This window comes from Equus przewalskii, chromosome 8 (genome assembly GCF_037783145.1).
Source record: "Equus przewalskii isolate Varuska chromosome 8, EquPr2, whole genome shotgun sequence".
Classification (NCBI taxonomy): Eukaryota; Metazoa; Chordata; class Mammalia; order Perissodactyla; family Equidae; genus Equus; species Equus przewalskii.
This window is the reverse complement of record NC_091838.1, coordinates 84,946,303-84,974,267: the sequence shown is the minus strand read 5'-3', so window position 1 is coordinate 84,974,267 and position 27,965 is coordinate 84,946,303. Positions and strand designations below refer to the sequence as shown.

Genomic DNA, 27,965 nt, shown 5'->3' with positions numbered 1-27,965 from the left:
TGATTTTAGAGCTGATGAATATGTTCATTGTCTTGATTGTCGTGCTGGTTTCACAGGCATATATTTATGCCAAAATTTTCATCAAATTCTACACGTAAAATATGTGCAATTAGACATACCGTATGATCCAGCTCTCCCACTACTGGGTATTTATCCAAAGAACTTGAAATTAACAATACAAAGAGACTCATGCACCCCTATGTTCATTGAAGCATTATTCATGATAGCCAAGAAGTGGAAGCAACCCAAGTGCCCAACAACTGATGAATGGATAAGTAAGATGTGGTGTGTATATATACTATGGAATACTACTCAGCCATAAAAAAGACAAAATTGTCCCATTCGCAACCACATGGATAGACCTTGAGAGTATTATGTCAAGCGAAATAAGCCAGACAGAGAAAGACAAACACCGTATGATTTCACTCATTTATGGAAGACAAACAAACACATGGACAAGGAGAACAGTTAAGTGGTTACCAGAGGGGAAGAAGGTTGGGGGTTGGGGGTTGGGCACAAGAGATGAAGGGGCACATCTATATGGCGATTAACAAATAATAATGCACCACTGAAATTTCACAAGGTTATAAACTATTAGGACCAAAATTTTAAAAATGTGCAATTTATACTTCAATAAAGCCATTAAAAAGACATAGCACTCAAATATTTTAAAAAATCAATGTAGTATCAGCCATATAGTGTATTTCTCCCTATGATATTTCCACTTCTGTTCTCTGAACATGGTATTTCTAAATATCCTCAGTTGTGCACATTAATTAGGTTGAGGACGAATTGAATAATGATAGCTAATGAAATAAGATTAAAAGTATGTAAATTAAAATTGATTTTGAAGTCTACTCTTTATAACCATCTCTCTGGTATCAAATCGATTGCTTATTACAACTTGTCAAGTTACATCAAAAAACTATAAGGGTTGGGAGTTTTTTTTGCAAATTTTAATCTTAAAACAATTGATCAATTGGTGCGTTAAATATAGGGTTTTTAAGATACCTGCAACTTACATCACAAAGGGTTAACATAATGGCGCTTCTAAAACCAGAGTTAAGAGGCCAACAACCCTGTAGGAAAACGAGCAAGTTCACAGATGAATTAAGTGAAAATGGTCCTTAAACATATGAAAGGACGCTCAACTTCCCCATAAGAAAGATGCAAAAGGAAGCCACACTGAGATGCCATTTCTTACTTCCCAGATTGGCAAAATTCCAAATACTTGACAACATACTTGGTTCACAAGGCTGTCAGGAAACATCGCCCGTGGGAATGCAGGATGGTACAACCCTATGGGGGGGAACTGAGCAACACACAGCAAAAACACATTACACACGCCCATTAACCAAGAAATTTCTAGGGATCTATTCCAGAATTAAACTGGCAAAACTATGAAAAGACTCACATAAGCAAAAAGCAAAAGCAGCGTTCAGCATCTGTTGGCAGCGAGCCGCCAGAGGCAGCGCGCATGCCCAGAAGCAGCGGGCGTGGCGGAGTCGGTCCCAGGACCACTTGCGGCGCCTCAGCATCGGTCGCCGCATCAGCCACTGTCGCTTGAACCGTGTCTGTGAGCATCTGTACTTTATTTTGACTTATTTTGGTAGGTTATTTTTGGGGTCTGGGAACACTCAAAAAATTTTCCCATATAAATTACTGGTAGTTGCTTCTTCACTTTACGCCATTTCAGCTTATGAAGGGTTTCATAGGAAAGCTCTACTTTCAGATAGCGGGGGAAACCTGTGTTTCAACTTAATTTAAAGCAGAGTAATATCCCAAATGGGATATATCCTAACAAGAACAACTGCAAAAGAATTTTAGACTGTTTTCAATAATTATACTGGTAATAATATTGACACTGTTATTCTGACACAATTACATATAAATAATAAAGTAATTGTGTTAACATAATTTGGATTCAAGATTTTTAATGTAGACATCCCCCAGAAATATTGTGGGTTTGGTTCCAGATCACTGAAATAAAGTGAATGTCGCAATAAAGTGAGTCACATAATTTATTTTCCCCAGTGCATATAAAACTCATGTTAGGAGCTGGCCTGGTGGCGTAGTGGTTGTTTGTGCACTGTGCTTCAGCAGCCTGGTCTTCCTGGTTCGGCTCCAGGGTGCGGACCTACACATTGCTTGTCAAGCCACACTGTGGCAGTGTCCCATATACAAAATAGAGGAAGATTGCCACAGATGTTAGCTCAGGGCCAATCTTTCTCACCAAAAACAAGAAATTTATGTTTACACTATACTGTAGTCTATTAAGTATGCAATAGCATTACATCTAAAAAAACAATGTAGTGGGGCTGGCCTGGTGGCGTAGTGGTTAAGTTCATGCACTCTGCTTCGCGGGCCCAGGGTTTAGAAGTTCAGATCCCTGGTGTGGACCTACACAACATTCATCAAGCCATGCTGTGGCAGCATCCCACGTACAAAATAGAGGAAGATGGGCACAGATGTTATGTTAGCTCAGGGACAGTCTTCCTCACACACACACACACACACACAATGTAGATACCTTAATTTAAAAATTTGTTGTTACTGCTGTCGAGTCAATTCCAACTCCTAGCAACCCTGTGTACAGCAGAGCAGAACCCTGCCCAGTATTTTTGTGCCATCCTCTCATCTTCCAGAGCTACATCAGACAGTGTTCCTCTGCTGTTCACAGGGTTTTCAAGGCCAGTTTTTCAGAAGAGGGTGCCCTGGTCCTTCTTCCTAGTCTGTGTTAGTCAGGAAGGTCCATTGAAGCCTGTCCACCATGGGTGACCCTGCTAGTATTTGACATATCTGTGGCATAGGTTTCAGCATCACAGCAACATGCAGCCACCACAATGTGACAGCCAACAGACGGGAGATGTGGTTCCCTGACCGCGAAATAAACCCAGGCCGTGGCAGTGGGAGCACCAAATCTTAAACACTAGACTATCTAGGTTGGCTAATTAAAGAAAAGAAATACTTTATTGGTCAGGGTGGTGGATGCTGAAGGCTGGGGTGCCTGTGGCAATTTCTTAAAGTAAGACAACAGTGAAGTTTGCCACATCAATTGACTCTTCCTTTCACAAATGATTTCTCTGTAGCATGAGATGCTGTTCGATAGCATTTTTGCCACGGTTGACCTTCTTTCAAAAGTGGAGTCAATCCTCTCAAACCCTGCTGCTGCTTCATCACTAAGGTCATGTGATGTTCTGAATCCTTCGTTGTCACTTCAACAACCTTCACAGCATCTTCCCCAGGAGTAGATTCCAGCTCAAGAACCCACTTTCTTTGCTCATCCATAAGAAGCATCTCCTCATCCGTTCAAGTGTTATCATGAGATTGCAGCAATTCAGTCACCTCTTCAGGCTCCACTTCTCATTCTAGGTCTTTTGCTGTTTCCACCACATCTGCAGTGACTTCCTCCACTGAAGTCTTTCACCCCTCAAAGTCATCCATGAGGGTTGGAGTCAGCTTCTTCCAAACTCCTGTTAGTGTTGGTATTTTGACCTCTTCTCATGAAGCATGAATGTTCTTAATGGCATCTAGAATGGTGAATCCTTTCCCAAGGTTTTCAATTTACTTCACCCAGATTCATCAGAGGAATGGCAGCTACAGCCTTATGAAATGTATTTCTTAAATAATAAGACTTGAAAGTCTAAATTACTCCTTGATCCATGGGCTGCAGAAAGGATGTTGTGTTCGCAGGCCTGAAATAACATTAATCTTGTTGTACCTCTCCATCAGAGCTCTTGCGGGAGCAGGTACGTTGTCAATGAGCGGTAATATTTTGAAAGGAATCTTTTTTTCTGAGCAGTAGTTCTCAACAATGGGCTCAAAAGATCCAGTAAACCATGTTGTAAACAGATGTGCTGTCATCCAGGCTTTGCTGTTCCATTTATAGAGCACAGGCAGAGTAGATTTAACATAATTCCTAAGGGCCCTAGGATATCTGGAATGGTAAATGAGCAGTGGCTTAAACTTAAAGTCACCAGCTGCATTAGCCCCTGATAAGAGAGTCAGCCTGCCCTTTGAAGCTTTGAAGCCAGGCGTTGACTTCTCCTCTCTGGCTATGAAAGTCCTAGATGGCATCTTCTTCCAGAATAAGGCTGTGTCATCTACACTGAAAATCTGTTGTTCGGTGCAGCCCTCTTCACCAGCGATCTCAGCTGGATCTTCTGGGTAACTTGCTGCAGCTTCTACACCAGCTCCTGCCGCTTCACTTCACTTTCATGTTATGGAGACGCTTCTTTCCTTAAACCTCACGAACCAACCTCTGCTGCTTCAGACTTTTCTTCTGCAGCTTCCTCCCTTCTCTCAGCCTTCACAGAATTGAAGAGTTAGGGCTTTGCTCTGGACTGGGCTTTGGCTTCAGGAAATGTTGTGGCTGCTTTGACCTTCTATCCAGACCACTCAGACTTTCTCCACGTCAGCAATAGGCTGTTTTGCTTCCTGGTCATTCATGTGTTCACTGGAGCAGCAGCTTTAATCTCCTTCAAGAACTTTTCCTTTGCATTCACAACTTGGCTAATTGGTGCAAGAGGCCTAGCTTTCTGCCTATTTTGGCTTTCAACATGTCTTCCTCACTAAGCTTAATCATTTCTAGCTTTTGATTTACAGTGAGAGACGTGAGATTCTTCCTTTCACTTGAACACTTAGAGGCCATTGTAGGGTTGTTAATTACCCTAATTTCAATATTGTCCCATCTCAGGGAATAGGGAGGCCCAAGGAGAGGGAGAGAGATGGGGAACAGCTGGTCGGTGGAGCATTTTATCAATTAAGTTCATCAACTTATATGGGCTGGTTTGTGGTGCCCCAAAACAATTACAATAGTAACATCAAATATCATTGATTGCAGATCACCATAAAAGATATAATAATAATGAAAAAGTCTGAAATATTGTGAGAATTACCAAAACGTGACACAGAGACATGAAATGAGGAAATGCTGCTGGAAAAATGGTGCTGATAGACTTGATGCAGGGTTGCCACAAACCTTAAATTTTTAAAAAACAAAATATCTGCAAAGTGCAATAAAGCAAAGCACAATAAACTGAGAGAGGTATGCCTGTATATGAGAAAGAGATACAAATATAAAATCAAACAAGTTAATAACCACCTAGCCCTAAATTTGTATTTGAAATATCAGTGTGAACTCATAATTTTGTTACGTTAAAAAAAAAATGTTTCCTAGCTTTGTCCTCTGAGAAGACCTAGAAGGAAAGAGCAACCCAGTAGCAACAAGCTCTCCTAGAGCCCCAGTTCTGTGCTCTAAACACCATTTCCCACCAAGATGGGCTGGAGCTCCTTGAGAAAAGTATTCCCATGCCAGGTCTCAGGATCCAGGGATTATGGGAGATGAGCCAGGGACATCTTGTGACATCAGAAACTGAAGAAGCTGTCGATGATCACAAGGCTCGTGTCAAAAAGACTCAGGGTGAACTTGAAGAGGCTCCCACTGGCCAAAGATGGGATGACATGAGTATTAATTTTTAAAACTGTAATGGATACAAACACATCAAATATACTTAAATCTTTGAATTCAAATGATAATAGAAAAAAAAACTGGTCACCTCTGGAGAATGCTAGGACGCCAATTCATTTTTCTGAAAGCTAGTAAATAAAGGCAATCATTAAACATTTAACTTCCCTGTACGGACCTACTTAGGACAACCAGTTGATGGAGGGGAATTTGTCTTTGTAGACAAATACAGAATACACAAATACAGAAAGGATGCCAACACCAGAATGTCACCATCTTGCAAACTCCTAGTGAACTGCACATTGGCAATGACTGTCAGTGGACTGTCACAGTACCCACTTATGAGGTATTCTTGCCCCCACCTGAACCTCACGTGCTTCTATCTCTAAGTTTGCAGGAACTTCTAGGGACAAAAGGACACCACAAAAATGCAAATGGCAAAATCCCAAATATGAGAAACTCCACAGGATGCATGAACTGACTTCAATAAATAAATTTCAAAGAGGAAAAAAAAGAAGTAGGAAGGGGCAACAGATTAAGAGATTTATGAGCCTATTGACCAAATGCATTGTGTGTACCTGATTTGAATCCTGATTTACACAAACCGGTTGTGAAAAATAATAATAAATGTATGAGACAAATGGGAGAATCTGAAGACTGATTAGATGTTTGATGATAACAAGGGATAATTGTTAATATTTAGGTGTGATAATGGTCTTCTAATTACCTTTTTTAAGAGCCCTTATCTTTTAGAGACAGATATGGAAATAATTATTAAATAAAATGACCTCCTGTATGGGATTGGGGAAGGAGGTAACTGGATAGGGAAATAGGTGAAAAGAGATTGGCTATGGGTCAATAATTGTTTCATGGGCACGTGAGTTCCTTATACTACTTCCTCTACCTTTGTATATCATTGAAATTTTCCATAAGAAGAAACTAAAAGGAAAAAAGAAAGAGTGAGGGGGGAAAGTGGCTCCCCACAGAGGGGCTCTGTCCCCCTGGTCTGCTCCATTTTTCTTCCCATCCCAGCACACTCGCTGCCTGAAGTCATCTTATTTGCATGTTTATGGTGTTCCCTCACCAGGACATGAGCTCCACAGAAAGGGGCTTGCCACTGCACTATTCCCTAGAACCCAGGGCAGGATTGGTAATAGGTGTGTCAATCGGATAAAGGAAATCAATAGGCTGGAAGATGGGTGAGTAGGGATAGTCACCTCGTGGACAAGTGTCTCCTCACACCCTCCTGACGTCCAGCAAAGGACCAGTGGAGGCGCACATGTCATTTCCCACACACAGTCAGACCTGCGGGGTCAGTTTACATAAGAATTGCTGGATGAAAAGGCACGTCCCTTTGTGATGCAGATGGATATTGCTGGATTGGCGTCCCTAGTTGTCCAGATTTGCAGTCCCTGTGGCAGTGTGTGAAGGTGTGCATTTGTCAGTCATTCATCCCTCCACGTATTCACATATGTGCACCCACTGTGCACCAGGCCCTCTTCTAGGTACTTGGGACAAGCCAGTGAACAAAATGAGCATAATCCCTATAGCACTTACCTTCCAGAGGGGTGTGTGGGAAAGATACTCAGGAGAGATTTAATTTGAGAATAAATTATTAAGAGTGATGTTTTAAGAGTCATTTGTGGGGCCAGCCCCGTGGCCGAGTGGTTAAGTTCGCGTGCTCCACTTCAGCAGCCCAGGGTTTCACCAGTTTGGATCCTGGGCGCGGACATGGCACCATTCATCAAGTCATGCTGAGGCAGTGTCCCACATAGCACAGCCAGAAGGACCTACAATTAGAATACACAACTATGTACTGGGAAGGGTTTGGGGAGAAGAAGGAGAAAAAAACACAAGATTGGTAACAGATGTTAGCTCAGGTGCCAATCTTTAAGAAAAAAAATGAGGGGGCTGGCTCCGTGGCCGAGTGGTTAAGTTCGCACGCTCTGCTGCAGTGGCCCTGGGTTCGGATCCTGGGCGCGGACATGGCACCACTCATCGGGCCACGTTGAGGCGGCGTCCCACATCCCACAACTAGAAGGACCTACAACTAAGATATGCAACTATGTATGGGGGGTTTGGGAAGATAAAGCAGGAAAAAAAAAAGAAGATTGGCAACAGTTGTTAGCTCAGGTGCCAATCTTTAAAAAAAAAAAAATGAATACAAAAAAAGTCATTTGTATTTCCTTTTTGGTCAACGGTTCATATTATTTGCCTAGTTTTTCTTAATGATTAGTGGAAACTCTGTATTTTAAGAAAATTTGCCCTTTTGCTATTATATGAGTTGCAAATATTTTTCCCAATTTGAGGGTTGTCTTTTTTGACCTTGCTTATGTTGGATTTTTTTTATGTAGTAAAATTTATGCTTCCAGATTTGATTTAGGACTTCTGCAGTGTGGACTATGTGATAAGAAAGAACGAACAGCTATGCATGGAAGGCTTTCCCAACACACATTAGACCCCCAAAGGTCAATGAAGATGAAGGTTTTAGTGGTAATTTCAAACACACGCTTTGAGAACTGTGGGATAGGATATGGTCAACACAACTGGTTGCCTATGAAATATGCCTTTCCCACTTCTTCCCTCCTGATAGAACTCCAGTTTTATTCAGCATGGTACTGTTCCCAGCTGAAAGGCTACATTTCTCAAGCCCCCCTTGGAGCTAGAGCTGGTCCTGTAACATACTTTAGGCCAATGAACTATAAGTCAGTCACTCAGTGCAGTTCTGGAAAAGCTCTTTACAACGGGATTGACGGAGCAAGTATTTGCTTTTGTCTTTTGCTTTTTCCCATTCTGCTTGGAATGTGGACGTGATGCTAGAGATGGAGCAGCTTTCTTGCAACAAGAAAGAAAATGACAATGAAAAACCACATTTTAAAATGGCCAATGGGAAATAAGGGGGAAGCTAGAGGCCTAGCGGCATTGAGGGGCCTAGACAGCTCACATAGGGACTTCTTGTTCCTAGGGGAAAAAACACAACAAACACTTCTTTGGTTAAGCCACTGTTGTCAGGTTTCTGCCGTACATAGCCAATGCCAATCCTGAGACAGTAACATAATGTGTTCAATTGGCCAAAAGTCGATGTAAATGCAACCTCAAAAGGACAAGTTCCAGCTTGGCACTCTAACAATGCACCAAAAGCACCAAAAATTTCAGGTGCACCTCTGGAAGCCCAGACTTTGGCCTCTCATCCTTTTCCAAAAGCAGTCAGGGATCCTGAGGGGACTGAGTCCAAAGCTATAAGCCAGAAAAGCATGGGAGCCCTAAAAGACCCCGTGGTCAAAAATCAGGGCAGGTTCAATGTCAGCCCAGCTCAGAGGCTCCCCTGACCGTCTGGGACAATTTGGACATTTTTAAATGTAACTAATAATTATAATGGCAGTTAATTGGATCACGTAGAGTTGGTGAAAGGCCTTGAATTCACTGTGCACTCAAAAGAGTTAATAATAAATGAAACAAAAAAGCAGCTATAATAGAGTGACTAAATGTCTAATTCTCCATTTGCTTTAACAAATAGGAGTACGCGTGTGCGTGCCCAAGTGTGTATGTGTTGTCTATAAGTATAAGGTATCAGGGACCAATCAAAGAAGCAGAACCACTAGTAGACAGAAATTACATGCATACTATATACTATCTGTTACAGGGGTTGGACCTCATGCAACTGCAGGACATGAGCAGTTCCTACAGGCTGCTGTCTTTGATCTGACGCTGGAGTAGGACAGGCAGTTGGGATGAGAAGACAAATGTGAAGTGGGGAGAGAAAGAACAAGCTGGAACCTACATCACGAGCTTGGACCTATGAGGCTAGACTGGAAACCCTTTGTTTTCCTGGATGATGCGGGTGTCCTGAAGAAGTGGGAGCCTTTTCTCCTGGAGCTAAACACAGCCAGGAATCAACGAAGCTGAAGGATCCAGAAGAAGGCGGAGCAGCTGCAGACCTGTTGCTGTCCCGGGCCGCCCAGTGAGCCAGGGGTGTGTGTGAGCGGCAGTGGCACCTGCCCAGACCTTCCACAGCACTCTCCGCCTCTGAACACACCCTGCATCCACATCTTTATTCTGTGTACTGCCTGCCTTCCCCATTCACATGTAAGGTCCACAAGGACAGGGATTCATGAGGAATGTTGCTTGTCTTGTTCAGTGATGTCGCCCCAGCACTCAGGACAGCGCCTATCACACACAGCACTCAGTAAATGCTGTGCTTGTTAAAGAGAGACAGAAAAGAGGTGGCAGACTAGGCACAAAAGAGATGAGCTGGGGGAAATGCTAGTTGTTGAACTGCCAGAAAAACTATCAAAATATTAGCTGTTGAAACGAAGGAAAAGGTATACAAGTGTTCATGGTATTATTCTTTCAACTTTTATGAACATTTGCAGAATAAAAACCTGTGGGGGAGAAAAAGAAAGCAGGGTGTGCTGAGAAGGTCCTAGAAGCATCAGTTGGGACCAAAGTTGCTGGGACAGAGTTCACTCCTCGTTGCTAAAAGGTAAACTGAGGCATGTTAAACTCTTGAAGAGTTTATCTGAGCAAACACGGACTGGAACCAGCAGCACCAAACCGAGAGGGGCGGTCAGGAGGGCTGTGCCGACAGGAGCCAGGGAAGAGGTTTCTAGAGAAGACTCGGAAGCAAAGCAAGGAGCCTGACTGGCTGGCTGCAGCTTGGCAGCGCTTTATTTGGCAAGCCTAGTTGGGGTTTGCTTCAGTAGGTACCAAAGCATTAGAGCCACCCCAGTCTAAGGCCTCCCTGTTTAATTACTTTAACACTGTCAACCGGCAAAACCATCCGGGACCAACAACGGGGCCAAAGTCTGAAGAGCCTGGTCCTGCGCTTCACGGAGCCTCGGCAGAGGGGACCCTGCGCCACTGGGGTGTGGGGTAGACGGAGTGCCCTCCGGCAGGCCGACCTCCCTCTCCATAAAGCGGAACTCCCGCCCTCTCGGCTGTCAGGAGACGCGTGGACGCACCCGCACAGGGCTCGGTGCCCACGTGGTGCCCTGCGGCACACACACCCAGCCCCCGTCGACCGTCCGCCCCGCCCCGACCAGACGGTAGCTCTCCGCACGGCAGTCAGGGCGCCGGTGCGCCCGCAGCCCCCGGAGCCTCTGGGCCCGCCTGCCCTTCCTGCCCGTCGGGCTCTTCCTGCGAGCCTCGGAGCCCAAGGCCACCCGCGCCGGATGGCGGGACGCGGGTGTGGCCTGCGCGTCGGGGTGCGTATCAGAAGCGCGAGACCCCTCGGCCAGTCTTCCCCGCTCCCCAGCTGCTCCTGCAGGTCGGCCCTAAGCGTTCCGGGCGGCCTTCAGGCACTGGCCGCCCGAGCCGCCCCTCAAGCGGGTGCGCGCGCCGCTGGACCGCCTCCGCCGGGCGCACGGCTTACACCCCCCAGACGACGTACACACCGGTGCAGGTGGACGAGGAGGCGGTCCCTGTCACACGTGACGACCGCCGCCAGGCCCTTGCCGGGTCCCGGGCACAGCCACGAGCCACGCCTTCTAGGGGACGGCACCCGGCTGAAGCGGAGCAGGGACCACCCGGAGCAGAGACCGGAAGACGGCGACGGACGCGCGGCTGGCGCTCCAGGAGGCGCACCGGAAGCTTCCGCGGAGCTGCCGGAAGTGCGGCCTTGAGCGGCCGGAGCGCGGCGTCGCCTCTCTAGGCATCACGGAGGCCTCGGCTCTCGGTGACTCAAGAGGGCGAAGCACAGCCATCAGCCTGGAAAAAGGTGCCGGGCGGGGGAGGGGAGCCGACGGCTGGACTGGGAGGTGTCGCGCTCTAGGATTGGTGGCCCAGGAGGCATGGGCGGGGCCTGAGGAGGCGGGGCCCGCAAGGATTGGTGGAAGCGCAGACGGGGCGGGGCGTCCTCTTTGTCTGAGTGCGCTCGAGGCGGCCGCCCTTTAGCGCGAGAGGCTGCGGCGTGAACGGTGAGTGAGCTGCGTGTGTGGGTGCCGGCAGGCCGGGAGCCGCTCCTGTGGCTGACGCCGGAGCCGCGGCGTGGTCCGCGCGCGTCCGGGTCTTCCCGCGGCACGCGCTGCTCCCTCCCCCTGCGCGGGTTCCCTCGCCCTCAGGACGTGCAGGGGGCCCCTCCTTCCCGGACCCACTCCGAGTCCCCCAACCCTTTGCCGCACCCGGACGCCCTCCTCACGCCCCCAGACCTCCACCCCTAGGCCCCCGACACCCTGGAGCCCCCCGCCCCCCACCCCTGGGCGCCCCCGACCTCCCCCCGCCCTCGATCTCCACCCGAGCGCCCCTGACACACCCCGACCCTCTCGGGTCCCGCGGACGGCGAGCCTGGCCGAAGGTCGAGCGGGGTGACGGGGGCCCCGGGGAGAGCGGTCGGCGCCCGCACGTCCCAGCCTGGCACGGGGGCTCCCCGAAATGCAGAGCCGCGGGCGTCTCGGCTTCGCGGCAGGCGGGCCGGGCGCGGCCCCCGGACCCCTGCCTTCCCCCGCCCGAGCCCCGAGCCCCGCGCCCCGCCGTGTCCCCGCCCTCCGGCGTTCGGGTGTCTCCCCGCCGGTCGTCCGCTGTTCCGTGTTCTGGTGGAAGCGGGCGGCGGCGCTTCTGAGCGGGCTTTGTTCGCCGCTGTCCCCGCCGCCGCCGCGCCGCCCTCCGGAGGGGCTCCCGCGGTGGGGGCCGGGCTGGGCCTGGGGTCCGCGCTTTCCGCCCCCGGCGCTGGGCGAGGTCGCTTGTGCTTCCTTTGTGCTCTGCCGGTTCCTCTTCCTTTCCGTATGTGTTCAAAGTATTCTCACGTTGTCACTGGGCTCCTGTTAGGGCGTTTTGCTCTGCTTTGGGGGCTTTCTGAGGTAAGAATTTTCAAGTTTTTAATGGTCAAACGCTTACTCTTAAGGCTTGTGGGCTTCGTGCTCTGTTTTAAAGGGCATTCCCACCTCAAGACTCTTTGAAATGACTCTTGTTTTCCCTGGTGCTTGTAAAATGTTGGGTCCATCTGGAATTTATTTTGGTGTGGGGTGTGTTGGGAATCTAGCTTCCTTTTTTCTCTAAATCATGCCGTTTCTAACACTACCTATTGAATAATTCATCTCTCCATTGATTTGGAAAACCGCCTTTGTCGTGTGTTGAATTCTTACGTGTCTTTGGACCCATTTCTGGAATTTGTGGTGGCTTTGATGTGCATGAGGTTTTTATTTTCGTGCGGTGGATCTGTGGGTCTCTGCCCCCCAGGCTTTCTGCTTTTGATCTTTTTCTTAGAAAGGCCCTTCCCACCTAAAGTAATAAAATTTACCTGAATTGTGGTTCAAGTTCTTTTTATGATGTAATTTTAACTCTTATTCATTCATGGCTTCTTTAGACTTTTGATAAAGGGTATGGGAAGATCTGATTTTTTCTGTCCTATTTTTTATGTCTTTGCCTTTGCTTTGCTCTCTGGGAGATTTCTGGAGCTTTATGTATGTAAAGGTCTAATTTTATTTTCCCTGAAGCATCTGTCCCCCAGCGGTTTGGATCACCTCCTCTGTCCCCCGTTTGTTTATATAGAGTTGGCCCTGCTCGGCCAGGCCCACTTGGCCCTCAGCACCGTGGCTTTGTGGGTACAGTGGGCAGAATCAACATTTATAAATGTTATCGTCACATTTATTCATCATATTTCTAAGTTTGTTTCTTGTTGCCGTTTGTGAACAGAATCTTTTTCTGTGTGTATTTGCTGACTGGGTGTTGCTGGTGTGTAGCAAAGCTGTCGGTTCCTGTGCTTATTTGGGATCATTTACTGCTGAAGCTTTCGGGGTTGTGCTTTGTGCTCACAAGCAGCTCAGAGCTGCCTCTTCTGAAGGTGGTTTGACCCTGGAGGGTGGGGCTCCGTGGAGATGAAGAGGGGCAGGGCATTCCAAGCAGGAAAACCTGGGGGTGCGGATGGGGAGGACAGAGAGAGGGAGACCTGGGAGCCGCCCACCCGAGACCAGGGACTCAGTGTGCCTGTCGCAGCCCGTCACTGTGGGTGGGGTCTTTGGAAGCACAGGCTTACTTGGTTTTTGGCATCAAGACCATCCGGAATTTCGACAAGGGTAATAAGTTCCCAAAGCTTAGCTTACGAAACAAAATAATAATAGTAAACCTTGAATTGTAAGTTCTTTGCATCTCTGCAGTCCCTTTTTTGTTGGCTGTCCGTGTTTGCGGCTGCTCAGTCATCACAAGAGCCGGAGCCGGCTTGGCAGAGTTCCTCACTGCAGTGTGGCTTCCTTCCACTTTCTTTAAGTGACCACTGCTGCTGAGAACATTGATCTGTTCTGCTTTTGTTTGGGTTAGTCCCTAGGGAGACTTCCCAAAACAAAATTCCTGCATCTGAAGAATGACAGTGATGGTGGGCGGGTTAGGGTCAGGGCACAGTGTCACGGGTGCTGTTTGTACTTGCTCCTGTATTGGGGCCGCACGGCCTCCCCAAGCGGCTCATCAGAGTCTGTTCTGACATTCAGTGGTGATGGTTCAGGTCCTGGGGGCCGTCTGGGGGCACTCGTCATGCCCACTGTGTCCCTTCCTGTCTAAATTCCTGTTTTTCCCGCAGAGCAAAGCCTGGAGTTGGGCTTCAGAATCCTGAGGGGCGCGGAGGGAGGGGTGCTTGTTAAAAGCCAATTTCGGTGCCCCATATGGCTCTGTGTTTTCCTGCCTTGCAAGTGTCCAGTGGTTTCGGTTTGAGACTCACAGGGTTTTGCACATTTTTGCATCTGATCACAGACTTGTTCCAGAAGACCCAGACCTTTCTTACCAAAGTATAAGTAAAGAAAAATTAAAAATTAGTGCTACTTTTAAAATTTCTTTTGTTCATTTTTTATCAGACTGCAAGTGTCTTAGTCCATTTGGGATGCTGTAACAAAATGAAAGAACAGATATTTATTTCTCACAGTTCTGGAGGCGAGAAGTCAGAGAGCAGGTCCCCACACGGTCAAGGTGAGGGCCCTGTTCCTGGTTGCAGACTTCTGGCTGTGCCTCACATGGAAGGGGCGAGGAGGTCTGTGGGGCCTATTTTATAAGGGCAGTAATTCCGTTATGGGGCTCCACCCTCGCGACCTAAGCACCTCCCAAAGGCCCCGCCTCCCAACACCATCTGTTTGGCATTAGGATTTCACCAAATGAATGGGGGAGACACATTCAGACACAGCAACAAGCATACTTTGCGGTATGCTTTTTTCTCTTGGCAATATGCAAAGGTCATCCTAGGTAGAGATCTTTTGTTTTTATGCTCTTCTAGAACTCACCCCAGGTGGAAGTCTTTTCTGCTTCTCCCTCTGCCTCACGCATATTGACAGCCTAATCCAGTCGGAGGAGATGACTCCCAGTCCAGCAGCATCTGCCTGTACCGGGCAGTTCTGAGCGGTCTTTTCACTGACCTTTTGGTCCTCATGAGGCCCTGAGAGGAGGTGTGTAATCTCCCTGTTTCACAGATGGGGACAAAGTGCACACATCCTTTATGGCCCTGGTGTCTTTGTTTATGAAACAGGAGCATTGTCAACATGCTCTCTGCATCCCCTGCTTTCATTTACCTGTCAAGCCACCTGGCACAGCATAAATCTTTCTGTTAGCTGGTGTGTGACCTGTGTGTGGAAGGACCTTGGTGGCCTTGGTGGCTGCACCTAGAGCCTGTGTCCATCCCAGTAGGGCACCTACTGTCCAAGGGTGATCTGATTCTCCTAAATAATGCTAGGCAGCTTTCCTGAGAAAGAGTCTATTAGAGATTTAGAGATTCCGCTTTCCCATCCCTGCCAGCGGCAGATGCTGGTACTTGGTGTTGTTCTAAAGGATGTAAAGTTTGGTCTCGGTGCTCTTTTAATTTCATTCGTTTATTCAATAAACATTGGGCCACTGGCTGCTCTGCTGGGGCAGGAAGGGAGGGTCTGAGAGCTGGACAGGCAGAGGTCCCCAAGTGGGGTCAGGAGGAAACTCAGTGAGAGGGCAACATAGCCGAACACTGGCCAAGGGGTCAGAGCCTCCCTGGCAGAAGTGAGGCTGGGCAGGGTTCTGAGCAGCCTTGCAGGAGTCAAGGAGGGGCTGGAGCCAAGGACAGTCACTGTGTCCCATAGGGGACAGAGGCAGGACTGTGCTGTAGCAGGGCCAGGTTCTGGGTGCACCTGGAGGGTGTGTTGGGAGTGGGGAGTGAGAGTGTGAGGAGGAAAGGCAGCTTCAGGACTGTGTCTTGTGTACCAGAGCACAGACCGAGCTGTGGGCAGAAATAGGAGCTCAGGGTTGGATGTTAAGTGTCTGAGATGCTATGGAACATCCACATGGAGATGTCCTGTTGGAAAGAAGGGGACCGCCAGCTCAACCACACCGAAGAAGAGCCTCTGGGCTCCACTGAACATTTAGGATTGTAGGATGACCACACCCAGTGCCAGGTATGTTCAGGACGTGGGGCAGGAATCAGCTCAGGTGCACAGACACAGGACACAGGCAGGAGCAGGAGAGGGCCTGGCCCAAGGCCTCATGGCCACATGAGGCAACACCTCCTGGATCGGCCGTACCGGCTGTCAGCACCCACTGGAGAGGCCCTGAATGGGGTTCCTATGGGTCTTCGTTGTTGGATCCCAGCCCAGGTGCAGTCGGGCTGTGGTGTGAATGACCGTCCACCTCTGCCAGGTTCCCAGGGGACCAGCGCTGGATTGTTCACGAAGGTCGAATTCTCATGCAGGTGAGGATGGACAGAGGCTCCTGCTAAAAGAGCAGTGTCCAGGAGACCTAGTGGAGACTGAGTTACAGGAGGACGGGGTGACCGACTGCCCCCACTGCTGACACTAGACAAGGGTTTGGCCATGTGGCGGTCATAGGACACCCTGACCAGGGCCACTTAGTGGGGGAGACCACTCATGGGGAGGCATCTAGACAAGGCTGTGGCCCTTGGGAGGATGACTGACCATGAGAGATGGCAGGTCTGTGGGTGACTCAAGCATGGGACAGGGTGAGGCAAGAGAGATGATGCTGTTCCTCGAGGGGGTGTGGGTGGTGGATATGCCACCAGGAGGGCGGGAGGCAGAGCACATGGTGGCAAGGGCTTCCCCACTGTTAGTTCTGAGACCTGGAGAGACCCCAGACCCCTGCTTCTTTCATATTCTATTCTTTCTTATTCCCCAGCATCCATCGTTCACAGGACTTCTAAGTAGTTTTATAGTCACTCCTTCGAAAGACTCCTGTTGGAATTCTAATTAGAGTTGCATTGCACTTACACACAGATTTGGGGGAATGGGCATTTTAGGTGAACAGAGGGACAGGGCAGTGAGAGGCAGCCGCGGTTAGAAGTTCAGTGTGTATCTTCCCGAAAGTTGTCTGTGCAAACATATGCATACATCTGATGTTTTACACAGAAAACCGGGTCACGGCGCCCCCTGACTTCTTGCCCCCGGGCTTCCCTCCCCGTGGCCCAAGGTGTGAAACCTCCTGTTAGTGGAGGTGCCTGCTGAGTCGTGTGCAGGAGAAGGTTGATTGCATTCTTATACCGTCTTCCCTGGAGTGATCTGCCGGCTGGGCGTCTGTGTCCCTGTTGCAGACCCCCTCAGTGCTCAGAAGATGTGAACCCCGCTCCTCCGTCAGGAGAGCTCCCAGTCCCCCCTTTTTTCCAGCAGTTTGGATGTGACAGACATCTCAGCTTAACTTGTCCTATGTCCCCAGAACCCACCCGCCCCCAGGCCTCCCGGTCAGGTGCGCAGACCAAATCCCTGGGTCACTCTGAACTTAGTCCACCAGAACCCAAACGCGTCTCATGGTCCACTGCCAACTCCTGGTGGTGCCACCACCGGGCTGACACCCTTGCCTCATCGAGTACCACGGCCCTCGGGGCACGACCCAGGCATGGTGAGGCATCAGCGTGCCCACAGGAGGGCATGGTCAGGTCAAAGCGTGCAGGGCCTGGGGTGAGGTCCCCACAGGAGTGTGGGCCTCAAGCAGAAGCAGCCATTCCCAGCCTCTCTTCATTGGGGGTTATCTCTGGAGGCAGCCTGGCCTGGCCCCCACACAGATCTAATGACAACTTAGACCTCTGTGGGTGTCCTTGTGCGCGGACCGTGGACCAGGCCAGGTGAGCTGGGCAGGCGGCCCCGAGCCCTCACTGGCTCCCTAGCCACAGGTGTGGCTGGCCAACCATGAGGAGCCCAGGGGTCTGGGACACAGAGCCTTATGGCCAGACCCTCAGGGTGCACAGGCATCCCCAGGTGTCTCAAAGATGGGACCTTCCTGGGCCCGTGGCCAGAGAGCCCCGCAACTGCTTGTTTTTGCAGCCCCTGAACTATGGAGTCAGAGTTCACAGGGGGCAGGGTCCCCCTGGAAGTCAGGGTTTACAGGGCAAGGCAGGGCTTCTCATGTGCCCCCTTCTCTTCCTCAGCCCTCAGGCTCCTCCGATTTCCATCTTCCTCAGAGACCCCAGGGCCCAGGTGATGGCAGCAGCAGGGCTCCTGCCGCCGCCGGCAAGACCGCAGGTGAGCGGCCCCTGAGGCCTGTGCAGCAGCCCTGCATTCCTCATGGTCCTCCTGTGCCCTCGGCTCCCAGGGCAGCCCAAGTGTCACGGTGGCCCCTTCCTGTCGACCCTTAACTCTCAGGGTGCATCCCCCCATCCCAGGGCGTCCCCCACCCACCTCCACGCTGCATGCACCCACTCTGTCTCAGACGTGGAGACTTACTCCAACCAGCAGCAGCCCCTGTCATTGCAGGCTGAGGTGACCTTCGAGGACGTGGCTGTGCTCCTCTCCCAGGAAGAGTGGGACCGCCTGGGCCCTGCTCAGCGCGGCCTCTACCGACACGTGATGATGGAGACCTACGGGAACGTGGTCTCGCTGGGTATGGCCTCTCAGCAGGCGTTGTCTGTGTCTGTGTGCCCAGCCAGGGGCCATAGGGTGGGGGCCTCAGGGTCACCTCCTGGGTGCTCAGCTCCAGAGGGAGTTCAGTACTGGCTGTCTCATGCCCGCAGGCCCTCGGGTGGGGTGTGGGTCCTCACCAATGTTGTGTAGACAAAAGGACTTTCCTCCCCACGAGCAGGACTTCCAGGATCCAAGCCCAGCATAATCTCCCAGCTGGAGCGAGGGGAAGAGCCGTGGGTGCTGGACGGGCAGGGGACTGAGAAGAGCAGGGGCCCAGGCAGTAGCCACTCAGGTGAGTGAGAGGAACCGGCTCTCCTTCACCGAGAGCTGAGCAGGTCCTGGTGGTTGTGGGCACTGACGGGAGACAGCAGGAGTGGCTTCCACCGCGGGCTTCTCCCAGCAAAGGAGCCTGCAGGTGGGGTGGTGCTGAGCCAAGCAGAGGCCGAGTGCAGGAAGTCCGTACGGAGGTGAGTACAGAGGGCAGTGAGCTGGGCATGCATAGGAAGGGCGAGGGAGAGAGTACCCATGTGGTGATCCCCTGCCAGGTCCTTGGTGCCTGTCCTTATGGGAAATTCAGATTTCGAGGGTTCCCAGGTTGATTCAGAAAAGAACGAATGAAGCATCCTAAGTGTAGAAGGGAAGTTTCTCAATCTGATACTTAGAGTGAGGGCTGAAGGCGTGTGTGTGAGATGAAGACCCAGACCAGGGAGCCACCATCCCTGTATCTGTATAGCATTGTCCTGGGGGTCCCACACACAAAATAAGGCAAGATAAACAAACAAAACAAAACAAAACAAAACAAGAAAACTAAAGCTGTAAGAATTGGAAAGAGTGGGCTGGCCCCATGGCCGAGTGGTTAAGTTCACGCGCTCCGCTGCAGGCAGCCCAGTGTTTCGTCAGTTCAAATCCTGGGCGCGGAAATGGCACTACTCATCAAACCACACTGAGGCAGTGTCCCACATACCACAACTAGAAGGACCCACAACGAAGAATATACAACTATGTACCGAGGGGCTTTGGGGAGAAAAAGGAAAAAAATAAAATCTTTACCAAAAAAAAAAAAAAGAATTGGAAAGAAGAAAAGTGTTGTTTGCAGTTCATATGATTGTCTGCTTGGAAAAACATTGCTTAGAATTCACCAGAGTTTACCAGTTGGCTGGATACAAAATCAGTTTTATTTCTATTTGTCGGCACAAAGGTGTGATTTCTTTTTTCCAGTTTTATTGAGATATAATTGGCATACAGCACCATATAAGTTTAAGGTTACAGTGTAATGATACAACTTACATATATTATGAAACAATTACCACAATAAGTTTAGTTAACATCCACCATGTCATATAGACACAAAAAAAGGAACAAAAAAGTTGTTTTAAAACGTGTGATTTTTAAAAAGATAACGTTTACAACAATATCAGAGATGTAAAGTGTCCAGTAATTAATGTAACAGAAGATGTGCAAGACCGTTATGGAGAAAATTATAAACAGGAAGATGACGGCAGATACGTCCACCCCTGAAGGTGGTGTTCAGCACTTGCTTTAGGCGGAGATGTGCAATGAAGGAGGATGACATCTAAGTCTGGGGAGAACCTCCGTCAGCCTCTCCTGCAGGACGTGGCCCCCTCCGGGTGTGTGGGGGATGGCTCGGCACCACCCTGTGGCTGATCGACTTCACAGTCTCAGGCGTGGCACTCTCCCCCTTGTTTCTAGGGACTGTGTGGACAGGGCACCAGGTGTTACAGACAGCCCACCTCTTACCTGCAAAATCAGATATCCTCAGAGAAACAATGAATGCGCCAGTCCCAGAGGAACTCAGTTTCCCAGTGAATAGTAAAAAAAGACAGCATTATGTTGTGGAAATCTCGCCGAGGACTTTAAACTGTTTGCTGACTGAAGCCATGGTGCACAAGAAAACACAGATCTGCTGCCAAACCATACCTGGCTCCCTGGGCTGGCTGTGGGCTCACCTAATCGAGCTGAGATGAGTGCCCTTCAGATTTGATGCCAAAGAGATTATGAAATTCTCCAAGAGCACAGCGGGTTGGAGATGAGAGACTTTTGTACAGAAGTTCCTGGTTACTCTGCCCCATGCATAGGCCTTGGAGGCTCAGGGCACTGAGAGAGAAGGATGTGCATGGAGCAGAGCAGCCTGCTGTGGCCTGGGGCACTGCCACGGGCACTGGAGCAAGGAGGAGCAGGAAGGGCTGCACAGCTTGCGTCTTTGCCCTCTGCAGGATGGATAAGCTGTGAGCACTGCCCTGCCCTGCTGTTGTTAACTCAGTGAATTGCACTTACATGTTGTAGCAGCAAATGAAAGGATTTTTCCACTTTTAAGACAAGTGTTTTGTTGTCACTTCAACTCTCTGTTCCTTTTGTAGACAGCCTCAAATGTGACCACGTGACAGCTTGTATGCAACAAGACAGTTCATCCTGTCCATGGGGTAAGTGTATGTCTGATCTTTTTAATCCAGTACAGTCCCTGAAGGTGTTAACGCCCATGATTTACAGAATGTAGAGGTTCCTGGGGCGCTCTGATGCAGAACATGTGTTCTCATCATACAGCACATGCAATCTCGGCAAAACTTTGGGGAGGGGTTTTTTAAATTAAAAATTTGTTTCACTGGAATTGCTTTTTTCTCTTTATTTGTCTTGTTATACTTAAAACATTCTTCCGTACCTTGTACTTGAAACAACGGCTGAAGCCATCATTCTGAAAGCGAGGGGCTCTTTGCTCATAGCCAGCTCCTGCAAGCATGGATGAGAAGTGGCCTGTCGCTGGCGTTCACAGCAGCTTGAGTCTGTCTGTGAGCATGAACGTTTGGTCATACGTTGCTTTTATGCCATGGATGATTGAGTGAGTTAACTTCTCCACACTTAGTTTACTTGTTTACTACTAAAGTCATCTTACTCATCTTGTTACTTTGGCATCAGGCCAGAAGCTGCCCACCCATTCAGGAAGCTTCCAACAATAGAAATAATATTTTTCAATGTAAATGAGTAATTATTTATTTGGCCTATCAGCCTTATTTTGTGAAAATGAGGCTTAGAAGTTGAAAAATAAAGAATTAAACTTGTTTACCAGTTGAAAAAACACATACTATAACTTCTTAAAAATAAGTTACATAAAAATCTTATTAAGCAGATGACAGTGAACTCAGATATTTTTTAATGAAGAACCTGAAGAATACTGTTACCATTTATCAATACAGTACACACTTAGTAAATAAATTGCTTTGAAGAGAATAAAAGATACAGAAAAACCCGATAAGAAAAGTGGGCATAAAACTTGAACAAGTTCTGTTAGAAGAGGAAAACAGGGCCAGTAAAAAATGAAAACATCCTCAGCCTCATTATTCATCAGTAAAGTGGAAATCAAAACCATGTTCACCTTCAGAATGGAGAAAATGGAAAGATCCGACAATACCAAGTGCGAGTGAGGGTGCAGAGCAGCAGACAGGAGTGTGTGCACACGCTCACTTTGGAAAACAGTGGGGTGTTATCTCATGAAGCTGAAAATAGGAGTCCCCACGTTAAATACTTCCGCTCCCTTGTGCAGACAGTAAGGACGTTTGTGTGGAAGCACCAGGAATCATAGGCTTCATGACAGGAAAAACTGGAAACAACCCAAATGTCCATCAGCAGTAGAACAGACAGATAAATACGGTGTTTTAATATAACAGAACATATCACAGTGCTTCCTAATAAAGAACCCCAGAATGAGACACTTACCACCTGATTCTGGCAGGAAGGGACCACCCTAGGCCCCCGTCTTGGGGCCGCCTCTTCAGGTCTTTGAACATGGAGGAGCAGAGCAGAATGTGGTTTCCCCGAGCTGGAAATGCCCACTTCTTACCCAGACAAACCAGTCATATCAGTTATTCTGCTCACCCTGGAGAGGAGGGAGGGGGAAGAAGCAGTCACCACACGCGCACTCTGATGCTTTCCTAACAGGTATCTCTGTGTCAGCGTTTGTAAAACTCCCCTCAAAGGGCTGCTGGCCCCCCAGCACCTGTCATAGGCCCTGAGCGTGTTGTTTGACAAGAGAGAGAATTCCCTCCTTGGATCTTCCTCTGCCCACAGGGCTTCCCATTCTGGAGTATCACTCAAGGACAGCATGGTCTTTAACCGTCCCCACGAGACCTTGGGAAGCTGGAGGCGTCAGCATGGTGGGTGGAGTTGGCGTCCTCAGCTGCAGGGCTTAGATTGGACACCAGGAGAGTTCACAGGGAGGCCTGGCTGCGTCTGTCTTCCAGGAGGAAGAACGTCCTGTCATTTGGAGTCGGCCTCTGGCCCCTAGCAGCCCTGACTGGGGCCAGCTCCACCTGTTGAGTGTCCTCAGTGAAGGTCGCTGACCACAGCCTCTCCTCCCAGAACATACCTGTTCCCCTTGTAAAGTCTTGGTCTCTGAGTAGCATCTTGTCGTCTCAATGGCTTGGTCTCCAAGATTTAAAAAACTTGTCGTCAGCACCTGCTGCTCTCCTCCACTCACACAGTCAGCCCCCAGAGCCCTGACCTAATGGTAGAAATGTCTATCCCAGCCTTCTCGGCCATGTTCACTGCGGCGCCTCAGGCCTCGTCTCTAGCCTAGACTTGACGGGGTTCCCATCGTGTGTCTCTCGTCTTGCCCCTAGTGCTTTCTGCACAAAGAGGACATTATGGCCTCCCATGTACATGTCTGTTGGACCCGGACATGAGAACCCACACATCTCCCCACCTGCCCCACACTAGGCTTCGCTGTCTGTGTTGCTGTCTGCTGGGCAGGGCTCCCCACCGTTGTAGGAGTGGTCCTGAATTTATTCCTGCTCCAGTGGCTTCTGGAAGCTTGGTGCACAGGAGGACTCCAGGGAGGGCAGGGCTCAGGCAGTGATGGGCTGTCACCCCATTGCTGTGTGCCATATGTGCACCTCACACATGGAAATGACTTCAGACTAGAGTTTGCACCTTTCTCTTACACTGCACTGTCAGCCTGAGCACGTTTCTAGTTGTATGATGTGGTTTTTCTGCTCCTCTGCAACTGACACAGCCATGTGCGTTCAGGGACCAGGTTCCCACCGGCCACCCCACTTCAGCAAAGCCACCTTCATGGTTCCACTTGCTTTCGAGTTTTGAGTGGATTAGCATTTGAGTTAATATTTTCACTTTGGATTTGTTTCAGAATGTGAAAACAAGGGAGAGAACCAAAATAGAGACTTGAGTCTTAAGCCATTCATTTCAGAGGAAATATCAATGATTCTGGGGAAAACACCCACAATGTGGGTTGATCAAGGAAATTATGAATCTGAGCGGAGCTTCTGCCTGAGTCCAAGCCCTGTTGGCCCCACCCAAGTTCAGGTCCTGAGCCAGAGCGTGGCTGTCACTCAGCATCAAGCCGCTCCTAACGGGGAGAGACCCTACAAGTGCATGGAGTGTGGAAAATGCTTTGGCCGGAGCTCCCATCTCCTCCAGCATCAGAGAACCCACACTGGAGAGAAGCCCTATGTGTGTGGTGTGTGTGGGAAGGCCTTCAGCCAGAGCTCGGTCCTCAGTAAACACAGGAGGATCCACACGGGGGAGAAGCCCTACGAGTGTAATGAATGCGGAAAGTCCTTCCGCGTGAGCTCGGATCTTGCTCAGCATCATAAAATACACACGGGGGAGAAGCCGCATGAGTGTCTCGAGTGCCGGAAGGCCTTCACTCAGCTCTCGCACCTCATCCAGCACCAGCGGATCCACACCGGAGAAAGGCCGTACGTGTGCCCGCTGTGCGGGAAGGCGTTCAACCACAGCACGGTCCTGCGCAGCCACCAGCGGGTGCACACCGGCGAGAAGCCGCACGAGTGCGCGGAGTGCGGGCGCGCCTTCAGCGTGAAGAGGACGCTCCTGCAGCACCAGCGGGTGCACACGGGCGAGAAGCCGTACACGTGCAGCGAGTGCGGGCGCGCCTTCAGCGACCGCTCCGTGCTCATCCAGCACCACAACGTGCACTCCGGGGAGAAGCCCTACGAGTGCGGCGAGTGCGGCAAGGCCTTCAGCCACCGCTCCACGCTGATGAACCACGAGCGCATCCACACGGAGGAGAAGCCCTACGGCTGCTACGCCTGCGGCAAGGCCTTCGTGCAGCACTCGCACCTGATCCAGCACCAGCGGGTGCACACCGGCGAGAAGCCCTACGTGTGCGGCGAGTGCGGGCACGCCTTCAGCGCCCGCCGCTCTCTGGTGCAGCACGAGCGGATCCACACGGGCGAGCGGCCCTTCCGCTGCTCGCAGTGCGGCAAGGCCTTCAGCCTGAAGGCCACGCTGATCGTGCACCTGCGGACGCACACGGGCGAGCGGCCCTACGAGTGCGGCCGCTGCGGCAAGGCCTTCAGCCAGTATTCGGTGCTCATCCAGCACCAGAGAATCCACACGGGCGAGCGACCCTACGAGTGCGGCGAGTGCGGGCGCGCCTTCAACCAGCACGGGCACCTGATCCAGCACCAGAAGGTGCACCGGCGGCTGTGAGCTCCGCGCGGCGCGGCCTGGCAGCTCGGCGGGGGCCCCCGGAAACTCAGTGTCACCGAGTGACTCCGGAGAGAAGCCGGGCGAAGCTGCAGGGGACGCCCGTTTCATCCTTCTCCACGGCTCCAAGTTGCGCAGGAGAGGAATCACACAGCTGTGGGTTTTGTAAAGACACCATAATTCTTTAACGTTAGACAGTGTATTTGAACTGAGAAACTAAAGGAAGCTAAGGCATAGGATTACTGTCGCAATAAAACTTTCTGACATTCCAAATAACCTTTTTTTCTTAGAGTATTGCGTGCCTTCCCTAAATACAATGATTATTCTAGTTGAAATTAGAAAGTTGGACTATTTTCAATATTCTGTTAAAACACTAAAGTGCTGTGTGGATAAAATATTTTTAAAAAGATTGTCATCAAGTATCATGTAGTATGGCTGGAAATCTTAAGTGTGTGGAACTACCTGTTTGGTATGCAAAGGGAAAAGTCTAGAGGTTAATTCGTGAGAAATGATGTAAATTTAGAAAACCCTTATCTAGTGCTTTAACTTTATTCACGATCAGAAGGGATGTCCTAACTTTTTAGTGAAAATTCAACTCAAAAGTGGATCTTTTCCTCAAAACCCACCCTCATGATACAGAATCTGTGGCCCCAAAATCATGGGATGTCTGTGGCCTCTGGGCTCCAACTGGACATAGGAGGGGGGCTCTGATCTCAGGGCCCAGACTCCACAGTTGCTACACCATGTGGGTGCCTCTTTACACAGTAATGGTGTTTTAAAAAAAAAAGTTACTAAAAAGACAGTTCTTTCGTGCATAATTTTAAAACATAAAATTCTCAAATTCAAATAGTTCTTTTCACTGTCTCTAATATCACTATTCCTGTGTTTGAGGGGTTTTTTGTTTTGTTTCATTTTTTTACTCCCGGTTCCAAGATAGTCTAGTATCCCATTGTCATGTACTGTGATGCATCTGGTTTAGTCATAATTTTAGTTATTTTCTCTTTCTTGTGAAAACGTTATCAGCGTCTCAGGAAAAAGTGAGCGCTAGGGCATTGATCCTTAAGGCCACAGCCGTGCACGGTGACGCAGATAAAACCTTGTTCTCGCTTCTGCAGACAGCGGTGAGACAAGGTCACTGGATGTCATCACAGAGGAGATGAGGTCACTGTGTGTTACTTCTGAGAGGAGATGAGGTCACTGGGTGTCACATCCCAGAGGAGACGAGGTCACTGGGTGTTACTTCTGAGAGGAGATGAGGTCGCTGGGTGTTACTTCTGAGAGGAGATGAGGTCACTGGGTGTCACATCCCAGAGGAGACGAGGTCACTGGGTGTTACTTCTGAGAGGAGATGAGGTCGCTGGGTGTTACTTCTGAGAGGAGACAAGGTCACTGGGTGTCACATCCCAGAGGAGATGAGGTCACTGGGTGTTACTTCTGAGAGGAGACGAGGTCGCTGGGTGTTACTTCTGAGAGGAGACGAGGTAGCTGGGTGTCACATCCCAGAGGAGATGAGGTCGCTGGGTGTTACTTCTGAGAGGAGACGAGATCGCTGGGTGTCACATCCCAGAGGAGACGAGGTCACTGGGTGTTACTTCTGAGAGGAGACGAGGTCGCTGGGTGTCACATCCCAGAGGAGACGAGGTCGCTGGGTGTTACTTCTGAGAGGAGACGAGGTCGCTGGGTGTTACTTCTGAGAGGAGACGAGGTCGCTGAGTGTTACTTCTGAGAGGAGACGAGGTAGCTGGGTGTCACATCCCAGAGGAGATGAGGTCGCTGGGTGTTACTTCTGAGAGGAGACGAGGTCGCTGGGTGTTACTTCTGAGAGGAGACGAGGTAGCTGGGTGTCACATCCCAGAGGAGATGAGGTCGCTGGGTGTTACTTCTGAGAGGAGACGAGATCGCTGGGTGTCACATCCCAGAGGAGACGAGACGTACGGCGTGCTGGGTGTCACATCCCAGAGGAGACGAGGTCGCTGGGTGTTACTTCTGAGAGGAGACGAGATCGCTGGGTGTCACATCCCAGAGGAGATGAGGTCACTGGGTGTTACTTCTGAGAGGAATGACATCACTGATGTCCTGACGCGCCGCAGAGCAGCTGTGATCAAGGCTTACTTCAGAGGAGCTGACATCACTGAAGCGGACTCCCTGAGGAGTCATTTTAGAGAGGAGAAGAGCTCACGGAGGTGCCGCCACACTGGAGCTGGGTCACACGGCTGTGACTTCAGGGCTGGAGCAAGTGTCTGTGGTGATGCTTTAGGAAGGCTGAGACCATGAGGTGACCGGGTAGAGAGGCTGAGATCACTGGGCTACTGAGAGAAGCATGGATCGCTGAGGAGTGACTGCAGAGAGGAGGTGAGATCACGCAGGTGTTAGTACAGAGAGGAGCTGCGGCCACATTTCGCACCCCCGTTGGCTGGGTCCACAGCTGGCACGCGGCCTGGAGCCCAGTGCTGCTCGGCACGATTCCTAATCATGGGGAGGAGTTAGAGTAAGAAACAGTCATGTTCCAGTCCGGATGAAAACAACAGTTCAATTAAACTCAATGTCCAGAAATACTGTTTGGAAAGACGCTCTCTGTGTATCACAGGACAACTCAAAGCACACAGTACACGTCATGCTGGATTGCTAAGTCCGCCAGAGAACCTGGGGTTTTCGGGAACATCTTTCCAAAATGTACAGTTTGCTTTCCTGCCTTCGTGAATGAAGTGTACTTGGTATCGTTCTGCCTTTTCTTGCTGTCAGCTGCCCGTGACCCATTGCGGGGCGTGCAGGCTCGGGCGTCCACGGAGCTGGGAGGTGAGCTCTAGTGCCCCCTCCCCGGGGCGGACCCCAAGGACACGCATTTTTGCCACTCACGTCCTCTCCAAGGAGCAGGAGGTAGCACATCACATACTGGAACATATGGGCAGTCTGTCTTTTGTGGAAGTGGCATCAGAGGCCAAAATGATCTTTGGGGTCCCCCTCACCCTGATAACAGCCTTCTCGGCCATTACCTCCCACCTCTGACTTGTCAGCAGTACTCCACACTTATTTTGGATTTTTTATTTTTATTTGGAAGTCTTTACATTTTATGTATTTAAATCTTTCTCCATCATTTCTCTTTATAGCTACCAAGAATTTGAACTTGGTTCTCTTACAATTTTCTGTTATTTGGAAAACATTTTAGTCCACCTGAAAGTTACTTCTCTGTACTATGTATAATCTGACATATTTTCCAATAAAAAAGCAGTGACTGCAACACA

The 27,965-nt window shown here is 49.8% G+C and overlaps 1 protein-coding gene and 1 long non-coding RNA gene across 18 annotated transcripts; one reads left to right on the top strand and one right to left on the bottom strand.

Annotated features, from left to right (window-relative positions):
- Positions 1-417: 417 nt before the first annotated feature.
- Positions 418-10,997, bottom strand: LOC139085310 (uncharacterized). Of its 2 annotated transcripts, none has more exons than XR_011543591.1 (3): positions 10,861-10,997; positions 7,025-7,257; positions 418-5,483 (listed from the first exon to the last, which is right to left on the bottom strand). It is a non-coding gene; the product is annotated as an uncharacterized lncRNA (long non-coding RNA). The 2 variants fall into 2 exon arrangements; XR_011543590.1 differs by having other exon boundaries at positions 418-5,443.
- Positions 10,433-27,965, top strand: ZNF250 (zinc finger protein 250). Of its 16 annotated transcripts, none has more exons than XM_070632389.1 (6): positions 10,433-11,183; positions 17,775-17,868; positions 18,100-18,226; positions 18,425-18,538; positions 20,625-20,687; positions 23,402-27,965. In XM_070632389.1, exons 2-6 carry the CDS (start codon positions 17,827-17,829, stop codon positions 24,724-24,726), a joined length of 1,671 nt encoding a protein of 556 aa, XP_070488490.1. In that variant the 5' UTR covers positions 10,433-11,183; positions 17,775-17,826; the 3' UTR covers positions 24,727-27,965. The 16 variants fall into 16 exon arrangements, with proteins under 16 accessions (XP_070488490.1, XP_070488487.1, XP_070488483.1 ...); XM_070632386.1 differs by having other exon boundaries at positions 11,044-11,183; positions 18,085-18,226; XM_070632382.1 differs by having other exon boundaries at positions 11,044-11,183; positions 18,082-18,226.

Excerpts from the sequence above, each read along its gene's own strand:
- ZNF250 (XM_008526188.2), top strand. The coding sequence starts at position 17,536 with ATGAGGAGCCCAGGGGTCTGGGACACAGAGCCTTATGGCCAGACCCTC. Across the intron at positions 17,869-18,081 it reads CGCCGCCGGCAAGACCGCAG|CAGCCCCTGTCATTGCAGGC; the intron begins GTGAGCGGCCCC and ends TCCAACCAGCAG. Across the intron at positions 20,688-23,401 it reads CAGTTCATCCTGTCCATGGG|AATGTGAAAACAAGGGAGAG; the intron begins GTAAGTGTATGT and ends GATTTGTTTCAG.